Source organism: Cotesia glomerata, linkage group LG7, assembly GCF_020080835.1.
Source record: "Cotesia glomerata isolate CgM1 linkage group LG7, MPM_Cglom_v2.3, whole genome shotgun sequence".
NCBI classification, from domain to species: Eukaryota; Metazoa; Arthropoda; class Insecta; order Hymenoptera; family Braconidae; genus Cotesia; species Cotesia glomerata.
In genome coordinates, this window is record NC_058164.1 from 1,879,060 (window position 1) to 1,899,083 (window position 20,024).

At 25.6% G+C, this 20,024-nt stretch overlaps 2 protein-coding genes across 4 annotated transcripts; both read right to left on the reverse strand.

Annotated features, from left to right (window-relative positions):
- Positions 1 to 292: 292 nt before the first annotated feature.
- LOC123268505 (transcription activator MSS11) lies at positions 293 to 11,915 on the reverse strand. Of its 3 annotated transcripts, none has more exons than XM_044733649.1 (7): positions 11,333 to 11,915; positions 8,087 to 8,221; positions 7,073 to 7,185; positions 4,652 to 5,083; positions 4,069 to 4,347; positions 2,660 to 2,964; positions 293 to 963 (listed from the first exon to the last, which is right to left on the reverse strand). In XM_044733649.1, the coding sequence occupies exons 1-7, from the start codon at positions 11,370 to 11,372 to the stop codon at positions 531 to 533; spliced, it is 1,737 nt and encodes a 578-aa protein (XP_044589584.1). In that variant the 5' UTR covers positions 11,373 to 11,915; the 3' UTR covers positions 293 to 530. The 3 variants fall into 3 exon arrangements, with proteins under 3 accessions (XP_044589584.1, XP_044589583.1, XP_044589586.1); XM_044733648.1 differs by having other exon boundaries at positions 300 to 966; positions 11,333 to 11,908; XM_044733651.1 differs by lacking the exon at positions 8,087 to 8,221 and having other exon boundaries at positions 302 to 966; positions 11,333 to 11,905.
- A 308-nt stretch (positions 11,916 to 12,223) lies between these two features.
- Positions 12,224 to 20,024, reverse strand: LOC123268498 (alpha-taxilin-like). Its single transcript, XM_044733636.1, has 6 exons — positions 19,879 to 20,024; positions 19,354 to 19,434; positions 16,057 to 16,707; positions 14,335 to 14,493; positions 13,221 to 14,261; positions 12,224 to 12,473 (listed from the first exon to the last, which is right to left on the reverse strand). Exons 2-6 carry the CDS (start codon positions 19,426 to 19,428, stop codon positions 12,453 to 12,455), a joined length of 1,947 nt encoding a protein of 648 aa, XP_044589571.1. The 5' UTR covers positions 19,429 to 19,434; positions 19,879 to 20,024; the 3' UTR covers positions 12,224 to 12,452.

The window sequence follows — 20,024 nt, forward strand, 5'->3', positions numbered from 1 at the left end:
AATTAATAAATAATTATTAAGTATTAATAAATAAATTGTTGGACGTGAACATAATAAAAAATTAATATGACAAAAATAAACTTCACTGATGTAGCTACCATTCCTTAATAATTTTATTATAAAAAAACATTTAACAACCCTGTGAAGAGATTTACTGTCTAAAATTATTCTAAAAAACCATATAACTATTTTTTATATAAACTAATAATTACAGTTAATAATAATACATTGTTAAAAAATCAATACAATGAATTTTGAATATACAAATAATTATCTCAATAAATATATTACAAATATTTGAATAAATAAAATTATTCAATCTAAAAATACGTGTCACTCTTAAAAGTAAAATAAATTAAATATCGTACAGTGCGTTGAAGCTGAGTAAATCTTCGACCTTTTTACCAAGCTATTTATCAATATACATTATAAAAATAATAATAATAAAAAACTTAATTGTTTATTGTTGAGCGTCAAAGACTAATGATAAAATTCAAAAGTCTTAAAATAATAAACAGTTAACAACAAACTCAAGAGCCACTTTGAGCGCTCATTGTCGCGTTATCATGATTCTTGTAAGCGGAAAAGAATGCCAGTGCCTTCATCAGCTGGTAGCTTTTACTGATAGGAATGTTGCTGTCATACAAACTCTTTGATGATTTACAGTCGACGTAGAACCACCAGTTGCATTTGAGAATCGTCTGATCGAAGAGCGTCGATTCAGGACACAGAAAACTTTTCATTATTAAACCTTGATCTGTTAACGCGCATACATGGAATACCATGCAGCCTAGATCTTCATCGGCATACAGCCCAGGAAAATGCTTCTGATCTCCACAGTAAAAACTCGTGTCCGGCAAATCAACTCGGCTTGCGAAATTGTCATCGAAATTTTTGTCATAACTCATTGGGTAATATTCTCGGGGAGCGTTCATTACTTTCGTTGTCCCTGAATTACTGTAACTGCTGGAAAATAATGAACGATCAATTAAATAAAGCCTTTTTAATTAATTATAACTAGCAACCTTGCAGTCACTATGTGACTGCCGTGACTTATAAATTATAAATAAATAAAATTTTGCTTTATTAAATCATGACTTTTGTTAAATTGCATTGTACTTTTTTAACTATTGACATTTTTTAAAATATAAGCTCACCATGATGTTACACTCATCAAGACCTTTTATTTGAGTACCCACATCAATTTTTCATGTATTTATATATATTATATATATGTATATATGAAAAATATATCAAAATGCATGTGGGTACTCAAATGAAAGCTCTTGATGAGTGTAACATCGGAATGAGCTTACATCTTTGAAAACGTCAATAGTTAAGAAAGTACAGTGCAATTTGACATAATTAAGAAAATACCTTGTATCTTGTGAACTATTGATATTTTCAAATATATAAACTCACCCCGGCATTACACTCATCGAGACCTTTTATTTGAGTACCCACATCAATTTTTCATGTATTTATATATATTATATATATGTATATATGAAAAATATATCAAAATGCATGTGGGTACTCAAATGAAAGCTCTTGATGAGTGTAACATCGGAATGAGCTTACATCTTTGAAAACGTCAATAGTTAAGAAAGTACAGTGCAATTTGACATAATTAAGAAAATACCTTGTATCTTGTGAACTATTGATATTTTCAAAGATATAAACTCACCCCGGCATCACACTCATCGAGACCTTTTATTTGAGTACCCACATCAATTTTTCATATATTTATATATATTATATATATGTATATATGAAAAATATATCAAAATGCATGTGGGTACTCAAATAAAAGCTCTTGATGAGTGTAACATCGGAATGAGCTTACATCTTTGAAAACGTCAATAGTTAAGAAAGTACAGTGCAATTTGACATAATTAAGAAAATACCTTGTATCTTGTGAACTATTAATATTTTCAAAGATATAAACTCACCCCGGCATTACACTCGTTGAGACCTTTTATTTGAGTACCCACATCAATTTTTCATATATTTATATATATTATATATATGTATATATGAAAAATATATCAAAATGCATGTGGGTACTCAAATAAAAGCTCTTGATGAGTGTAACATCGGAATGAGCTTACATCTTTGAAAACGTCAATAGTTAAGAAAGTACAGTGCAATTTGACATAATTAAGAAAATACCTTGTATCTTGAGAACTATTGATATTTTCAAAGATATAAACTCACCCCGGCATCACACTCATCGAAACCTTTTATTTGAGTACCCACATCAATTTTTCATATATTTATATATATTATATATATGTATATATGAAAAATATATCAAAATGCATGTGGGTACTCAAATGAAAGCTCTTGATGAGTGTAACATCGGGATGAGCTTATATCTTTAAGAATGTCAATATTTCACAAGATACAAGGTCATTTCTTGATTAAGTATCTAGAGATAGAGCATTTTCGAATGCAGCCTAAATACTTATCATAATAAATTGACTATCGGTGAATCTGATATGATTTATCAATTATATAAGTAATCAATGATATGAGTGACTTAAATTGCAAGACCTTTGTAATGACACTAAATTTCACTAAAAGAACCCGTTTTATCATATAAATATACTAACCACAAAATTTTGCTTATTTTCTTAATAATATAAATTAATAGTACCTTTTAATTGGAGATTGTGTTGTCGTGGTGGTTGTAGTGGTCGTAGTTCCTTGTTGCTTTTCCATCAACTGTTGCTGTCTGAGCAGAATAGCTGCTTCGAGAGCTTCTAATGTTATATTACTAGCTTCTGCAAGAGCCTTCAGAGATGTTCCCATTCCTTGAATCGGTTTTAGTGACGGTAGAGATTGACGTTTTTCATTCTGCTGCTTTGTTGATTCAACAGCTTCTGCTGTGTTTGCTGGATTTAGTGACTGAAGTGTCATTTCATTAACTGATGCCGTCATTTCGTCATTTGGCAATGGAAGCTACCACAAGAAATTCATTTATTAGAATGTCGTCTTTTAAATAATGTTAATTTTATATACTTTTTTATTTTCTTTCATAAAGAATAATTATTGAAGTATATTAACTAATAACATAGTAAATGTGTCAAATAAATAAGAATAATAATAAAAAATATAAATTAGATGTACTTAATGCATAGAATCTTTCTTATAAACATACTTTTATCAAATTTTTAGAATAATAAAATGTTTTTTAATCTTGACCCCGACCTTGATAGGTTGAATTTTTGTCTTTGATATAAAGACTAAATATAAATATTTATGGTAAAATAAATTAGAAAATAAGAATTTTAAGATTATTACACAAGTTATCAAATACGATTAAGTAAATGAAATTATTATTTTTTACCAAAATTAATTTTAATGAAATTAAAAAAATCATTTTTGTGATACTTTATAAAAAAATAAAGTAATTATTTACAAGTGGGGTCCACCTTATTTTTGGCCATGTCTAGGGAAAAAATTAACATTTAAAAATTTTTTTTTATTCTGCTTGTTTTTACGGTGCATTTATGATAACAAATGTCGTGAAAGAAAAAAATAAATATTTCGATAGCTTTTTTGCCTTCAAAAGTTGGAAAAAATTTTGGCTTTCGTGTTTTTGGATAAAATTTCTATTTTATGCTTTTTTGATGTTTTTGATATATATTTGTTTGTAAAGTTCATAAAGAAAATGAACAATTAAAAAAAAAAAGTTGAATATTACAATTTTCTAAAAAATTTATAAATTTTTTTGAAAATTTGTTAAAATTGTGATAATCAACTTTTTTTTTTAACTGTTCATTTTTTTATGTATTTTTCAAAAAAGAAATATATCAATAAAATCAAATAGAAATTTCATTAAAAAAAATGAAAATAAAAATGGTGGACCCCACTTGTAAATAATTACCAAAAATAAAAATCAAAGGGAATCAATATCTTAAAAAAGTAATTAAAAAAAATTCTTTTCGTGCCTATCAGTAAAAAAAAAAATTAATTTTAAACAAGAATATAATAAAAGTTAAAGTTATTTCTTTTAAAATTAACTTTAATTATGAATTATTTATAAATAATTAGGTATTTTACCTGAATAAAATTGTCCTTAGATAATTGGTTATCAGAATCTTGAATGATAGCTGGACTGTGACTAATACGATCAGTCAATTGGGCAGATGATTCAGGCATCGCAATAAAAGGTAACCCACTATTAGAAACAGATACCACACTTGTTAAAGGTTTTGAATTACTTGCTATTTTATTGTTCATGTTAACAATGCTTCCAGCTGGAGGTATAGCAGCAACGATGTGTGGCAAAGGTTGAGCGTACGAAAGATCGTTGACATTCGTTGCTAAGCTCTGCGGTACCTGCAATGATTTCATCAAATAATTAAACGATCGTGTCTAATAAATCACTATAAGAAGAGAGAAGAGATATTTGTAAAGATAATGAGAAAGAGGAAAATTGGTTGATAGAATACTGAGATAAAGCTGCGTCATCTTTAGAAAGTAGTGACATGTTTTATTGACACGAGACGATAGTTAAAACATAACGGACGGGTTATTTAATTTAAGAATTTCATTATACGAGTTTATTACCCTGAGTCGAGTAAGCATACGTCGAAAAATTGGCACGAGCCAATAATTTAATTGACTATTGACTATTGATTACCTGAACACGCTTGTTCTGGAGAGCCAGTGATTGCTGAATGGCCTGCTGACGTTGCAACGCCAGTTTTTGCTGTTGAATAAGAGCCTCTTGCTGCTGTTGTCGTTGCTCTTTTAGCACTTTTAAAGCCAACGCTTCTTGTTGAATTCTCTGCTGCTGGCGCAGCTTAGCTTCGTACTGCGCTCTTTGTTGCAGCTGCTGTTGCTGCAACGCTAATTTTTGTTGCTGTTGTAATTTTTGCTGGCGCACTGCTGCTGCTTCTTGCATTGCCGACAGCGATGGTGCTGGAATTGTTTTCAAGGCCGTCGAGTTTCTTTGAACAACCAGTCGCTGGAGCTCTGGTTGAGCTGCCATTGGACGAGATGCTCCTGGAGGTAATGGTTTGAATGGAGGTACTACTTTCGGGTTTGTTCTCATGTCATCTCGCTTGGTGAACTAGAAAATTTTTCGGTAGTTAGTTTAATTTCATTATCACAACTAGCAACCTTGCAGTCACTATGTGACTGCCGTGACTTGTGAAATATAAATAAATAAAATTTTGCTTTGTTAAATAATGACTTTTGTTAAATTGCACTGTATTTTCTTAACTATTGACGTTTTTAAAGATATAAGCTCATCCCGATGTTACATTCATCAAGAGCTTTCATTTGAGTACCCACATGCATTTTGATATATTTTTCATATATACATATATATAATATATATAAATATATAAAAAATTGATGTGGGTACTCAAATGAAAGGTCTTGATGATTGTAATGTTGGGGTGAGTTTATATCTTTAAAAATGTCAATAGTTCACAAGATACAGGGTCATTTCTTAATTATTGACGTTTTTAAAGATATAAGCTCATCCCGATGTTACATTCATCAAGAGCTTTCATTTGAGTACCCACATGCATTTTGATATATTTTTCATATATACATATATATAATATACATAAATATATGAAAAATTGATGTGGGTACTCAAATGAAAGGTCTTGATGAGTGTAATGTCGGGGTGAGTTTAAATCTTTAAAAATATCAATAGTTCACAAGATACAGGGTCATTTCTTAATTATTGACGTTTTTAAAGATATAAGCTCATCCCGATGTTACATTCATCAAGAGCTTTCATTTGAGTACTCACATGCATTTTGATATATTTTTCATATATACATATATATAATATAATATAAATATATGAAAAATTGATGTGGGTACTCAAATGAAAGGTCTCGATGAGTGTAACATCGGGATGAGCTTATATCTTTAAAAATGTCAATAGTTCATGAGATACAAGGTCATTTTTTAATTATGTATCTAGTAATAGAGCATTTTCGAATGCAGTCTAAATACTTATCATCTTAAATTAATTATTGGTGAGAATATGAAACTAATAAAAGGCACAACTCCAGATCAAGACCTTTCCAACGATACCAAATTTAACCATAAAAACCCATTTTATCATATAAATACACTGGCCACAAAATTATTCTCTTAATAGAATAGATTAAAAAAAAAAATATAATTTTATGATTAAGGCGCGCAGTAGCCCTATCGGATCCGGCCCTTGCTTACCAAAGCATTGGACCGGGTTCGAGTCCGGCGTACACCAATGAATATTTTCAATATTTAAGTGTATTATTCTGCTCAGCCCAAAAAATAAAACGAGTTCCAATCTCAAAAGTTTACCCCCTACCGTAGTCGCTCATGACCTTAGTAGTTTATGCGACTTTAAACAAATTAAAAAAAAAAAAAAAAAAAATTATGATTATTTAATTTTAATATTTTATTCTATTTAATGGAATTGCAATAGAATATTTTTGTACAATATTCTAACAAAAATGAAGAAAAATATATCAATTTTGATTCCTCAATTATTAAATTCTAATTTTTGATAAATTAAAAAATTTACTGGACCAAAAATATTAAAATCAAGTAACTTTTAATTCTATTAAATTTTTTATTTTTTTCAACAATTGATTTTTTTTTACTTAATTCAAGCTCCTATAAAGATTCAATTTAAAGAGTGTGAACATTGTAAATATTTTAAACTTTCATGACCAATATTGAATCTGTTAAAATTTTTTTTAAATAATAAAATAAAAAAAAATTTTTTTCTGACATCTCTTTTAATGCAATTATTTGAATGAATGTATTCATAATTTATTCTATACATAATAATAATAATCTAGAGTTAACTGACCCATAAGACAATGACATAAATTAAAAAAAATAATTTATTGCAAAATTATAAATTTTTATTTGGTAACAAGGTAATTTAATACTTTCATAAATATTACTAAAATAAAAAATTAAATATCTTGGTATCTATAATTTAAACTTGTATTACGAAAAAATTATATTTTTTAACGAGAAAAAAAATGATTGACTGAATAACTAGTATGGTAGGTAAATAATTAGTGTCATGTCAACTTACCCCACTTCCTATACCAACAGTATTTCTTCCATCGGCTTGTACACTACGTCGCTTGCTGCTCTCCAAATTGGATAATGATTCTTGAAATCCGAGTTCATCACCGACAGAAAAGCCTGTAATTTAAAGTTTAATGTCATTCGTCATAACTTATAATATAATTTGTCACACTAATTCATCCAAAGATTGTATTTTTTTTTATTTACTCAATAGAAATAATTGTCGATGTAAGCTCGGGTGATAATTATGAAACTTATTTATACCAATAGCATAAAAGGATAATGTATATTAATATTTATCTATTACTATTATAGTACATATATATATCTTCATATCTTCACATATAATACATGCAAACACTTTAGCGGCAATGAGATATTTTTTACATGCATCTTTTATTGATATTACAGATGAGTTTAAATGTTTTATGAATAATTCATATCAATAAATAATGTAAAAAAGTTTTATTTTTATATTTTAACACAAGAGATGAAAAATATCTAGGTCGAAGAGCTGTATCTGTCGTAATCTTTGTACATAATGTGTAGATATTTTACCTGTTATTAAGAAATATTAAAAAAAAAATTTTCTTTTTATTTATAATAGATAAATATTAGCAAAGTGTTTGCTTGAAAATTAAAAATTATTTTTTATTATACAAAAGTTAATAACCATGCAGAGAATAGATAAATTTGGGTTTATAAAAAGAAGAAATTTTAACAGATTTTTATTGTTGTTAGTAAGCAATAAATTAAAGTTAATATTAAATTGTTATATAAAAATAATAAACTGTTAATTTATAAATTAATTTTTAAAGGACGCAAATTTCCTTAATTACTTCGTTTCTAAAATCACCGAGAATTTGGAAAGTGCCCTCGAATAATTTCCAAGGTCACTTTGAACTTTGAATGACCTTATTTCAGTTATTTACTAAATAAAATCGACGAATTGATATTAATAACAATAGCAAACAAACAGTCAGAAAAAAAAATTCTTAATTCGATGTCGGACACTCACCGAGGCCGACGTAACCTTTGACACCGCCAAGATTTCTTACTCGAAAGAGGGATGATTTTTTGAAGACACAGTTAAGCATGAAACCAAAGTCCGATTCCAGTACACACGTACTTATTGTCTCTCTCCATGTACATCCTAAAACACCAAACCGGCAATACCATTTTTTTTCCTCATTTATTATCAAATTTAATTTATCAAATCTCGTCAATTTTTTTTTTTTATTTTATAATCTGTGCTATGATCTTTTTTATTTTTATTCTTATTATTATTATTTAAAAAAATTATAATTATTATTATTATTATTATTTATTATTCAAATTATTTGTATTAGGAAATAAATTGCAAATCATTTCAATTTATTAATTACACGTCTTGCAATACTATATAATTATTATTATTATTATTGTTATTTCAATTATAATTAGTACTCAAATAATCAATCAACGCGTAGCAATAGCATTTATTAATAATTATCAATAATCGATATATCATTATAAAAATAAGAGAAAGTATATTTTCCCTTTCGTCGTCATAAGGCCACCATATCATAATAATTACGATTATGTGTACTTTAGTAGCAATAACTAACTATTTAGCTATTAAATTATTTAGCAATTTAGCTACTTGTACTTTTGATTCACATGTATGTGTTATTTGTCTATAGTATAAATAAATAAATAATATAAAGAATAAATTTTAACTTTGCATGTAGATAATTATATACTTATAATTTATAATGATGAGTATTACTAAAATTATATTATTGAACTACTCATCAAATCCTGGATGAGTAACATCAATACAATTCAAGCTTAGTCAACTTTTCTCACCGACCACGCGAATTACCGTTATCTTAAATTTATAATTCACGATATTTTTCTATTTAATACTTTAATTTCATTTACTTTCTTGCTTTTTTTCTTTCTATAAATAATTTTCTTTGTACAAATAATTTTTTGCGAGTTATAATTTCCAAAAAAATGATGAAAATTGTAAATCATTGTTTTAAAGACAAGTGAATAAAACATTCACAATAAAATACAGGTGTGCCATTGGCCATAGCCTAGTGACCCACTTGGTGAGATTGTACTCCGATGACCCGCTGACAATCTCGATGACCTGACAATGACCATTGATCGATTTTTTATTTAGATATTATTTTTTGTTAATAACAAATATTAATCAACTTTAAATTTTTTTATCTAAGTTAATTTAATTCAGTTCAAATTTTTTTGAAGAAAGTTAATTGCTTTTATTAAATCAAAAAGTTGACTAGAATAAAATTAAATTTTCTTTTTAAGGTAATTTTAATTAAAAGAAATTAATATCTTTAACTAAGATTGAAATTCCAAAGAAAATATTGGTTATTATTTACAAATGGGATCAATTCTATTTTGAGCTATAACTAGGTAAAAAATTAAAATTTTTTTTTCTACTTTTTATTACGGCGCATTTATAATAAAAAATATCGTGAAAAAAAAATAAAGATTTCGATAGTTTTTTTGCCTTCAAAAGTTGGAAAAAATTTTTGCTCTCATATTTTTGGATAAAATTTCTATTTTATCTTTTTTTATTTTTTTTGTTGAATATTAAAATTTTCTAAAAAATTTATAAATTTTTTTGAAAATTTGTTAAAATTGTGATAATCAATTTTTTTTTTAAATTGTTCATTTTTTGTATGTATTTTTCAAGAAAAAAAATCAATAGTCAAATAAAAATTTCGTTCAAAAAAATGAAAATGAAAATAGTTGACCCCACTTGTAAATATTTACCAATAAATATTCATTTTTTGCATCTCTTCCCTCCACAAAATTTAAATTCTTTAGTACATTTTTTTTTTTTTAATTTCATTATCTAACTTGACAAGTTCGTTCACTTGCAAAAGACATAATTATGGAGAGTAATTCAAATATAAATATATAAAATACTTAATTATAGTAAAAAAAATAATTGTCGAGAATTAGATAAGTGAAATTAAATGTCCGCGGTAAACACAAGGGTCAGTATAAAATAAACACTGAGACAGTTTTCCGCAGATTTTTTTTTAATAACATATCAAATACCTTTCTATTTCACTTGCCAGCATCACGCGATAGTGTAATTATTTTTATAATAAAACTATATCTAATATTTAGGTATTTTATTGAACCAATTTTCATTTGATATTTTTTACTAATATTTTTTATTAATAGATCATTTGTTAAATTGGCATCGTTTGTACCTAATGATTACACCAAAGTTTCAATAATCCATACAACCTATTTTTTACAGCTGAGTTGATCGAATTTTATTTTTTTTATTTTCATATTACCAATACTAGCGATTAATTTCCACTTTCTAGTACTAAATCCTTGTAATCTAGTTTGTAAAATGGACAGTTTTTATTTTATACAAAAGTTTTGCTTTTTCAGCCCGTAAACAATGAAAGTGCGGTTTTATAGATATTTTTGATTTTAAATCTAAAAATTAAAAAATTAAATGAAAATTAATCTAGCAGACATTTGGAAATTTTTAGAAGTCTTGTTAACAAATAAATTACGGCAAAAAAAAAAGAAAAAAAAATTGACATGTAGAAATTTTTATAAATTAAAAATGCATTTTTTTAAAAATAATTTTTCAGAATTAATTTAATTGTTAAATAAAATTAAAAATTGGTCCAGTCACAGCTAACTTTAATGTCATACAATAAAATTAATAGAAGTAATTATTATTTATAATTTATAAGATGATTTAATGTACATGCAACTTCAATAACTAAAGTTGCTTAAATGTTTATATACAGACTATTTAATAAAATAGTAAGATGTGTTAGTGAGAAAAAGTCAGAATATTTTTTAGATAAATAATAATAGTCATGAGAAAAATTTATGATAGATTATAGCACAGAATAAAATATATTTATACTTTTTACAAGAAGAAATATCCCATTATTTTTATATATATTTTTTTACCGTTGATTAAAATTTAAGTTACACTTTTTTTTATTTTTTTATTGAGCATTCAAGGACACATTGATATGCGAACATTCTAGATCTTACGGTACAAAAATTTACTAGATTTCTCATTTTTAAAAATAATAATACAAGTGTAATTGCAACTTAACAATGTTATTTAGTGTGTGACTAAATATTCAAATACAATTTTAAAAGTAACAAAGCTAAACCAACGGTAAAAAAAAAAATTTTTTTTAAATAATTTAAAAATAAAAAAAAATTAATAAATTACATTGAATAATTTTTTACATACCAATTGTCAGGAGCAATAAATAAATCGCGGCAAACTTCATATTTGAAGCTAATCCACGGTTCAATTAAAAATTACAAAATCTTGAATTGGTCGATGAAAAAACTTATGAAATAATAATATAATACTAATTACACAAAAAAATTTACTAATTTAAAATTAAATTTTATTGAAAGTACGTGCGACAGGTATCTCGTGTTCTCGATCACTAATATCGCTCAATGCCCAGTGAGAAGACAAGCACGCGTTGTACTTTGAGACTAAAAAGGCCCCACCAGGCCTCACCAAGTCCCAATCGCGTTTACACACGGTTAATACTTTTATACTTGATAATATTGGTGTTGCATGTACACGATGATGTAGTAAATAAGTAAAGTGCTGCTGACCCACTCAAGTCTTATAAAAACTATAACGGGACAGTGGTGGCATGTATCATATTATAAACTTATTGACTCAGTCTATCATTGAGAAAAATTTATAAAAATTACCCCAGAATACAAAAATACTCCTGACAGTACCCAGAAGCTTAGACACGCTAATAGCGAAGACACTGTTTTTAATTTAAAATAAATTATTTAAACCACAAAAATTGTTTCTCATAGTTATAAAATATATAAATAAATTCCTGACGTAATTTGACTGATAGAATAAAAACTAAAAATTGTATGCGGTTATTATCTAAAAATTTGCTGTGGCAAATGTGAAATGAGATTAAACTTATAATTATAGTATAAAGATTCGAGAGAAAGTACATATTCTGCGATGCATATTAATTTAATAATAATACTTTGATTGAGAACTGAAAAATTAGGGACTTTCTGATATGTATAAAATATAATGACAATTACTTAATAATATTCATTAAAAATGTTTAATTTTAATTGAATACGTTTGTTCTGCTAGAAAGTTTTTTATTGAAAATGTTTTTTTTTACTTACGCATTTACTGGGTTTAGTTTTAACAGTTCATCTTACCACTCATTATATTAAATGATTAATGTGTTACATAAATAATTAAATGAATTATGAAAAAAAAATTGTTCATTGATAAGTCTAATTAATTTACTATTTAAATCAATCGTAAAAATTATTGTTAATTTTTGTAGTCTTCCGTATAAAATAAATTATTTCTTTCGCTTTCCATCCTGAAACAAACAAATAAATAATAAAATTTTAATTATTTAGCAATTATTAGGGCCAGTTTTTCCATCCGAGATAAAATTTTATCCAGGATAAAATTATTATTGCCAGTATATCTATAAACATGAGATATATAGATTAGGGTGGCGCAAAAAAACCGACTATTTTTTTAAGAGCTCTCTCCAAAGGACAGCTTAAAAAAAATTTTTTAAGAGGTCGCTCAAAATTTTTTTAAATTTCAAAAATCGAATTTTTTTTTTTTTTAATTTTTTTTCTCGTTACGTCATAATTTTATAGACAAAAAAAAGGTTTTCCTGAAAATTTCAGTTCAAAATGTGAATTTTCAAAGGTCGCTCATAATTTTTTTTAAATTTATTAGTGACTATTTAATTGGATTAGCATTTTTTGACTCTAAAATGTAAAAAAAAATATGAGCGACCTTTCAAAATTTAAATTTTGATTTGAAACTTTCAGGAACTTATTTTTTTTTGGTCTATAAAATTATGAAATTTTGGAATTTCAAAAAAATTTGGAGTGACCTCTTAAAAATTTTTTTTCGAGCTGTTCTTTGGAGAGGGCTCTTAAAACATCAAAAACTGACATTTTTTCACTCGAGACAAAAAAAAATAGTTGGTTTTTTTGCGCCACCCTAATATATATATATATATATTGACATAGGATAAAATTTTATCTCGAATTGAAAAACTGGCTCTTAATTTAAATAATTGACTAAATTAAAACAGGAGACATACTTTTCCTTTTTTCTTCTTATTCAATGTACAGCAATTACTTTTTTCTTCATTGGTATTTGCTTTAGATTCATCACTATCATTAGTTTTAATTTCGTGTTGAATCGTTGAATCGTTTGTTTGAGAAACTTTAATTTCTTTAAGGTCAGTACATGTAGGGCTGTCGGTAGATTTAATTATTGAGCATAAGTTAACACTAGAATTATCAGTTTTAATATTTTCTAAATTTGTATCACAATTAAATGTGTTTATTGACTGAGACACTGGAAGAGATTCATTACTATTTAATCTTTCATTATTATTATTTGATTTATTTTCATTTTCATTTGTCACAGGTATTAATTCAGTACTTTCTTTTATTTCATTTTCTTTTACCCCACTTTCAATTTTATTTTCCTTTTCTTGGCTTTCTACAACAATTTCTTTAACTTCTTTAACATCCCCATCTTTAATTCCTTTTTCGTCACTACATTCTTTTCCTTGCGCTGTTTCATTATTTTCATTTCCTTCTTCTTTAATTGCTTTTACTTCGACCTCTGGCTTACTGTCCTTGACATAATTTTCATTCGACTGAGAATTAACTTGAACATTATTTGTTGATTCTAAATCGCTTTCATTTTTATCACCAACAGCCTTTTTACCATCATCTTCATTACTTGTCCCAGACTTACCAGTCTCTTCATTAGTCTCAACAATAGTTTCAGATAAATTATCTTGTAAATGCGCCAAGTCATCTTTCAATTGTTGACAGTCTTGTGATAATTCTTCAACTTGTTTTATATCGATTTTATCTAATTTAATATTATGGACACTAGATGCAGCGGGGCCATTTACCGCTCGCAGTTGAGCCAATAATTCCGTACGTTCACGCTGAAAAGCCTTGCATAATTCCTGAAGCAATGATAATTTATGATTTAGCTTGGACATTTCAGTATCTCGATTTTGTTTATCGGTAGCCATTTCCAGCAACGATGCATGACTTTTCTCCCACCGTTGTTTCCATAAACTCGTTTCTTTTTCTAATTTTACGATTTTTTTAGACATCTGCAAAAAAATTTACTCTATTTAATAATCATTTTTTCATTACCAGCTAATCAAAATTAAACTAAATAATTACCTTTTCCATTTCTTCATTGAATCCACTAAACACTTGATTACTTTTAGCTAACGCATTCTGGAAATCATCATATTTTTCAGTGTACATACTAATTTGACTTCTCAATCCAACTTCAGTTGCTTGCAATTCACTTATTCGTACTTGATATTCCGTTAATTTCTATAAAAAAAAAAAACACATTGTTTTACAAATAAGTTCAATTTTATTATTAATCTAATCTTTATTATTAAGAGAATAAGAAAAATTTTGTTTCTAGGATAGTCATATGATAAAATCGGTTTTTTTAGTTAAATTTAGTGTTATTGCAAAGGTCTTGACTTGAATTTGTGTCTTTTCAAGGTTTCATATCATTCTCACCGATAGTCAATTTATTACGATAAGTATTTAGGCTGCATTCGGAAATGCTCTATCTTCAGATACATAATTAAGAAATGACCTTGTATCTTGTGAACTATTGACATTTTTAAATATATAAGCTCATTCCGATGTTACACTCATCGAGACCTTTTATTTGAGTACCCACATCAATTTTTCATATATTTTATATATTTATATATATGAATATATGAAAAATATATCAAAAATGCATGTGGGTACTTAAATGAAAGGTCTCGGTGAGTGTAACATCAGGATGAGCTTATATCTTTAAAAACGTTAATAGTTAAGAAATTACCCAGTATCTTGTGAACTATTGACATTTTTAAAGATATAAGCCCATCCCGACATAACACTCATCGAGACCTTTCATTTGAGTACCCACATCAATTTTTTATATATTTTATATATTTAAGGTAAAAGCCCCAATATATGATCATGTACCAGTATATTTTACCTTATATATATTATATATGAAAAACATATCAAAATGCATGTGATTAGTCAAATGAAAGCTCTTGATGAGTGTAACATCGGGATGAGCTTAGTCCATTCTTATATTATACTCATTGAGACCTTTCATTTGAGTATCCACATCAATTTTTCATATATTTATATATCATATATATGTATATATGAAAAATATATCAAAATGCATGTGGGTACTCAAATGAAAGCTCTGAATGAGTGTAACATCAGGATGAGCTTATATCCTTAAAAATATCATTAGTTAACAAAATGCAATAGTCGTTCCTTAATTTTTAACATTTTCGTAAATATAAGTCCATTCTTATATTATAATCATCGAGACCTTTCATTTAAGTACCCACATCAATTTTTGTATATTTATATATATTATATATATATATATATATATATATATATATATATATATATATATATATATATATATATATATATATATATATATATATATATATATGAAAAATATATCAAAATGCATGTGGGTACTCAAATGAAAGCTCTTGATGAGTGTAAAATCGAGATGAGCTTATATCTTTAAAAACGTTAATAGTTAAGAAAATACAGTGCAATTTAACAAGTCATTATTTAATGAAGCAAAATTTTATCTATTTAATTCTTCTAACCGGTTGAGAAAAATTAATAAAATTTATCTATTTAGTGTTCACAAGTTACGGCAGTCACATAGTGACTGCAAGGTTACTAGTAACAATTTAAATATTATGAAAAAAATTCCACATGAGAAAATTAAAAAAAATGATTATTAGAAATTTTTCAAAGCATTTTTTTTATTGTTATTGATTTATTATAAAAATTAAAAAAATTGATATTTGTTATTAAAATATTAATTTAAAAAAAACTTACCAATAATAATTGTTGTTTTTCTTTCAACAAGCTCTCTTTTTCAGCAACCATTTCCATTTTTGAAGCAGCCATTTTAGCTTCTGCTAGTTCTATTTCTAATTGAGCTTGTTGACGTACTTTTTCCAACTGTTGTTCACTCAACTCAATACGCTCGCGTACAGATTTTATTTTCTCCCGCATTTCCAAATTTTCCTCCCGCATCTTAGTATTTTTCTCCGTGTTCTGATTAGTAAGAGTGCTCATTTCAGCGAAGGCACTCTGAAAAGTAGCCGATATTTCTTTTCTCTTTTCTTCCTCAAGTCGTAACTTGAGATCAATTTCTTCTTTTTGCGCCTTGTTAAGCTTCTGTAATTCTCGGCACAAATTTTCCAAACGCGAGCGTGCCAATACTGCTTTTGAACGTTGCTGCTGACATTGTTCATTCTCCAGTTGCAATTTAGTAGCACGTCCCTCAGACATTTTGTATGCGACCATCAATTTACGATTTGCGTGCATTATTTCAGAGTATTTATTACACACTAATTGCAATTTTTCATCCAGTGAACTATTTGATTTTAATATTTCGGTCAAGTCATTACCGTGGTTCAATGAAGAATCTTTTTTTTTTGGCTTGGTATGTTTTTTACCATGCGTTCCTCCGCCTCCGCTTAACTGTCAGTAAAAAATTAAATTAATAATTATTAAATATACATTTTAATTTATGAAACTGTAATCAACAAACGCTTGACAATTTTTTTATTTATTTAAAAAATAAGTTTATATTTTTTCTAATTTTTATTTATTTATTTATTTACTTACAACCAAACCCAACAATCGTAGCCATTAGCAGGGTTATAATAATAAAATTAGCCGACATTTTCGATTTTTTTATTTTGCTTAATTTATTATGACGTAAAATTTAGCTGTAGCTTCACAATTTTTTAAATTTTCTTCAATAAATAAATTATGGCAAAAAAAAATTATTAAAAAAATGAACTAGTAGAAATTTTAATAAATTAAAAATGCAATTTTTTAAAAATAATTTTTTAGAACAAATTTTTTTGTTAAATCAAATTAAAAAATTGTCAAGTGACAGCTAAATTAAATGTCATTAATTGATTAAATTATAACTAAAAAAATATTTTTTAAAAATTGTACTTATAGTTTTTGAAGTTTTTAACAAATAAATTTTTTTTTTTTTTATTTTTTTTAAATAATTCTTTAATTGAAAAAAATCATCAAAATTTTTAGATGTCGGCTAACTTTATTTTTATAACAGACTTAACAATCTTTATGAACTTAAAATTAGCAGATGTTTGATAACTTTTTTTTTTTAATAAATAAGTAAGAAGAATTTTGTTTTTTAATTGCAGTTGTAATTATTTTTTAGTTCTACGAGTAGAATTTTCTAAAAAGTTTTCATCACAATTTAATAGTCAAATTTGTTAGATTTAATATCATAAAATTATTTTCAATTTTTTTATCAATTTTATAATTTATTTGTTAAAAAAAATTGTAAAAATAATAAAATGTCTATTAATTTCAATAAATTGTTTAATTTTATCAACAATTTAACTTAAAAACAAATTATAAGGTTAAATTTACATTTTAATTTATGAAACTGTGATCAACAAACGCTTGACAGTTTTTTTATTTTATTTAAAAAATCAACCCTCGCGGTTTTGAGAATGCCGTAAAAATACCGTAATTTTTCGGCATTTATGCTCATGCCGTACATTTACCGTTATAATTCAGTAATAATGCGGTTAAACTATAGTTGTTTTGGCCAGTTTTTATCCTGTAGTTATCCAGTATATATACTGCACTTATGATGTACAGTTACCAAAAATATACTATACAATTACCGCATAAATGCCCAAATTTTACCCAAAAAATTCCAAATAATTTCCGTAATAATACAGTAATTTTGCCGAATATTTTCTGACATAATGGACAATTATTAAAGATTTAGTTTTATTTTTAGTTCATTTCTATGTTAGAAATGAATAAAATGAAAAATTTCAAATTTTGCTTTTTATTCTCCATCGCTACTTTGTAAAAACAAATACTATTTTTGAATAAAAAATATGTAGAATATTATTTTTAGTTAGGTATTTAGCAGTAATTAATATAAAATAATACATATGTTAAGTAAATATATTCTAATTTTAATTTCAATTTTTAATTTCTCACTTAGAAAATTGCAAATTTTCTAAAATCGAAAAGTTATATTGTTTCACATATATAATTATATTATTTAATTTTAAATATGCTTATCGTAAGATGGACAGTGTGACTTAATGTATATAGAATAAGCAAAAAAACAGTATGGTTTAATCCGGGTAGCTCAAATAGTAGAGTAGCCGACATATCCCCAGGAGGTTCTGGGTTCGAATCTCAGTCCGAGCGTTATTTAATTTGACACCATTTTTTAAATATGGTTTTAATACAATCATTTTACCGCCTTATCACCGTAAATATGCCGCATTTTCAGCGTAAATATTCTAAATTTTTAGCGTAAATGTATCGCATTTTTACGGTAAATGTTCCGTAATTTTTCGATAAAAAAACTGACCAAAACAACCGAAAAAATACTGCATTAATACTGTATAATTGCGACATTTTTTCGGCATTTACAAAACCGCTAGGGAATTTATATTTTTTCTATTTTTTATGAACTTAAAATTAGCCGATGTTTAATAATTTTTGTTTTTTAAATAAATGAGTGGAGTTTTTTAAAAAGTTTTTATTATAATTTAATTGTCAAAAAAAATTGTCAAATTTGTTAAATTTAAAATCATAAAATTTTCAATTTTTTTATTAAATTTATAATTTATTTGTTGAAAAAAATTCTGAAAATTATAAAAAATCTATTAATTTCAATAAATTGTTTAATTTTATCAACAATTTAACTTAAAAACAAATTATAAGGTTAAATTTACATTTTAATTTATGAAACTGTGATCAACAAACGCTTGACAGTTTTTTTATTTTATTTAAAAAATCAATTTATATTTTTTCTATTTTTTATGAACTTAAAATTAGCCGATGTTTAATAATTTTTGTTTTTTAAATAAATGAGTGGAATTTTTTAAAAAGTTTTTATTATAATTTAATTGTCAAAAAAAATTGTCAAATTTGTTAAATTTAAAATCATAAAATTTTCAATTTTTTTATTAAATTTATAATTTATTTGTTGAAAAAAATTCTGAAAATTATAAGAAATCTATTAATTCCAATAAATTGTTTAATTTTATCAACAATTTAACTTAAAAACAAATTATAAGGTTAATTTAATTATAAATAATAATAACTTACATCTTCATCAGGAATTGATTGTGGATTATTGAGTACAGTATTCAAAACTGCTAAGCTCTCCTTGTCCAGATCCATTGTTTACTATTTCAAGCGTAAATAATAAATAAATATTTAGCAAAAGTTTTATCGTTAACCAAAGTACAATACTATATAACCCATCCGGTGTCTTATTATATATATAGATATACCTATTTATATACCATTTTAGTTCGTAATATCAACACAAGAATTTAAAAAACTTTACTTTGTTGATAATTCATTTTTCTATTTTATTAACAATTGATATTAACTTTTTTTTCTTAACAAAAATTTATATTTGTAATTTTATAAATTAATAAAAATTTTTCATTATATTTTTAGTTAAAAAATTGATTAATTATTTGTTAAAAAAATTAATTTTTTGCAATTGATTGAAAAAATTTTTTAAAATTATTTTTTGTTTAAAATATTAAAAGTTTTTTTATTATTTATAATTTATAAAAAAAAAATGATAAAATAAAAATAATTATTACAAAAATGACTTACCACAATAATCGGTCACTTATGATGATAATAAAGTTCAACAATATTATTTATTATTATAAAATATTTATAATTTATTAAAAAAGAAGATAATTGTTGATAAATTTTAAAAAACTAATGTGAAGAATAATAGTAAAGAACGTAATCGA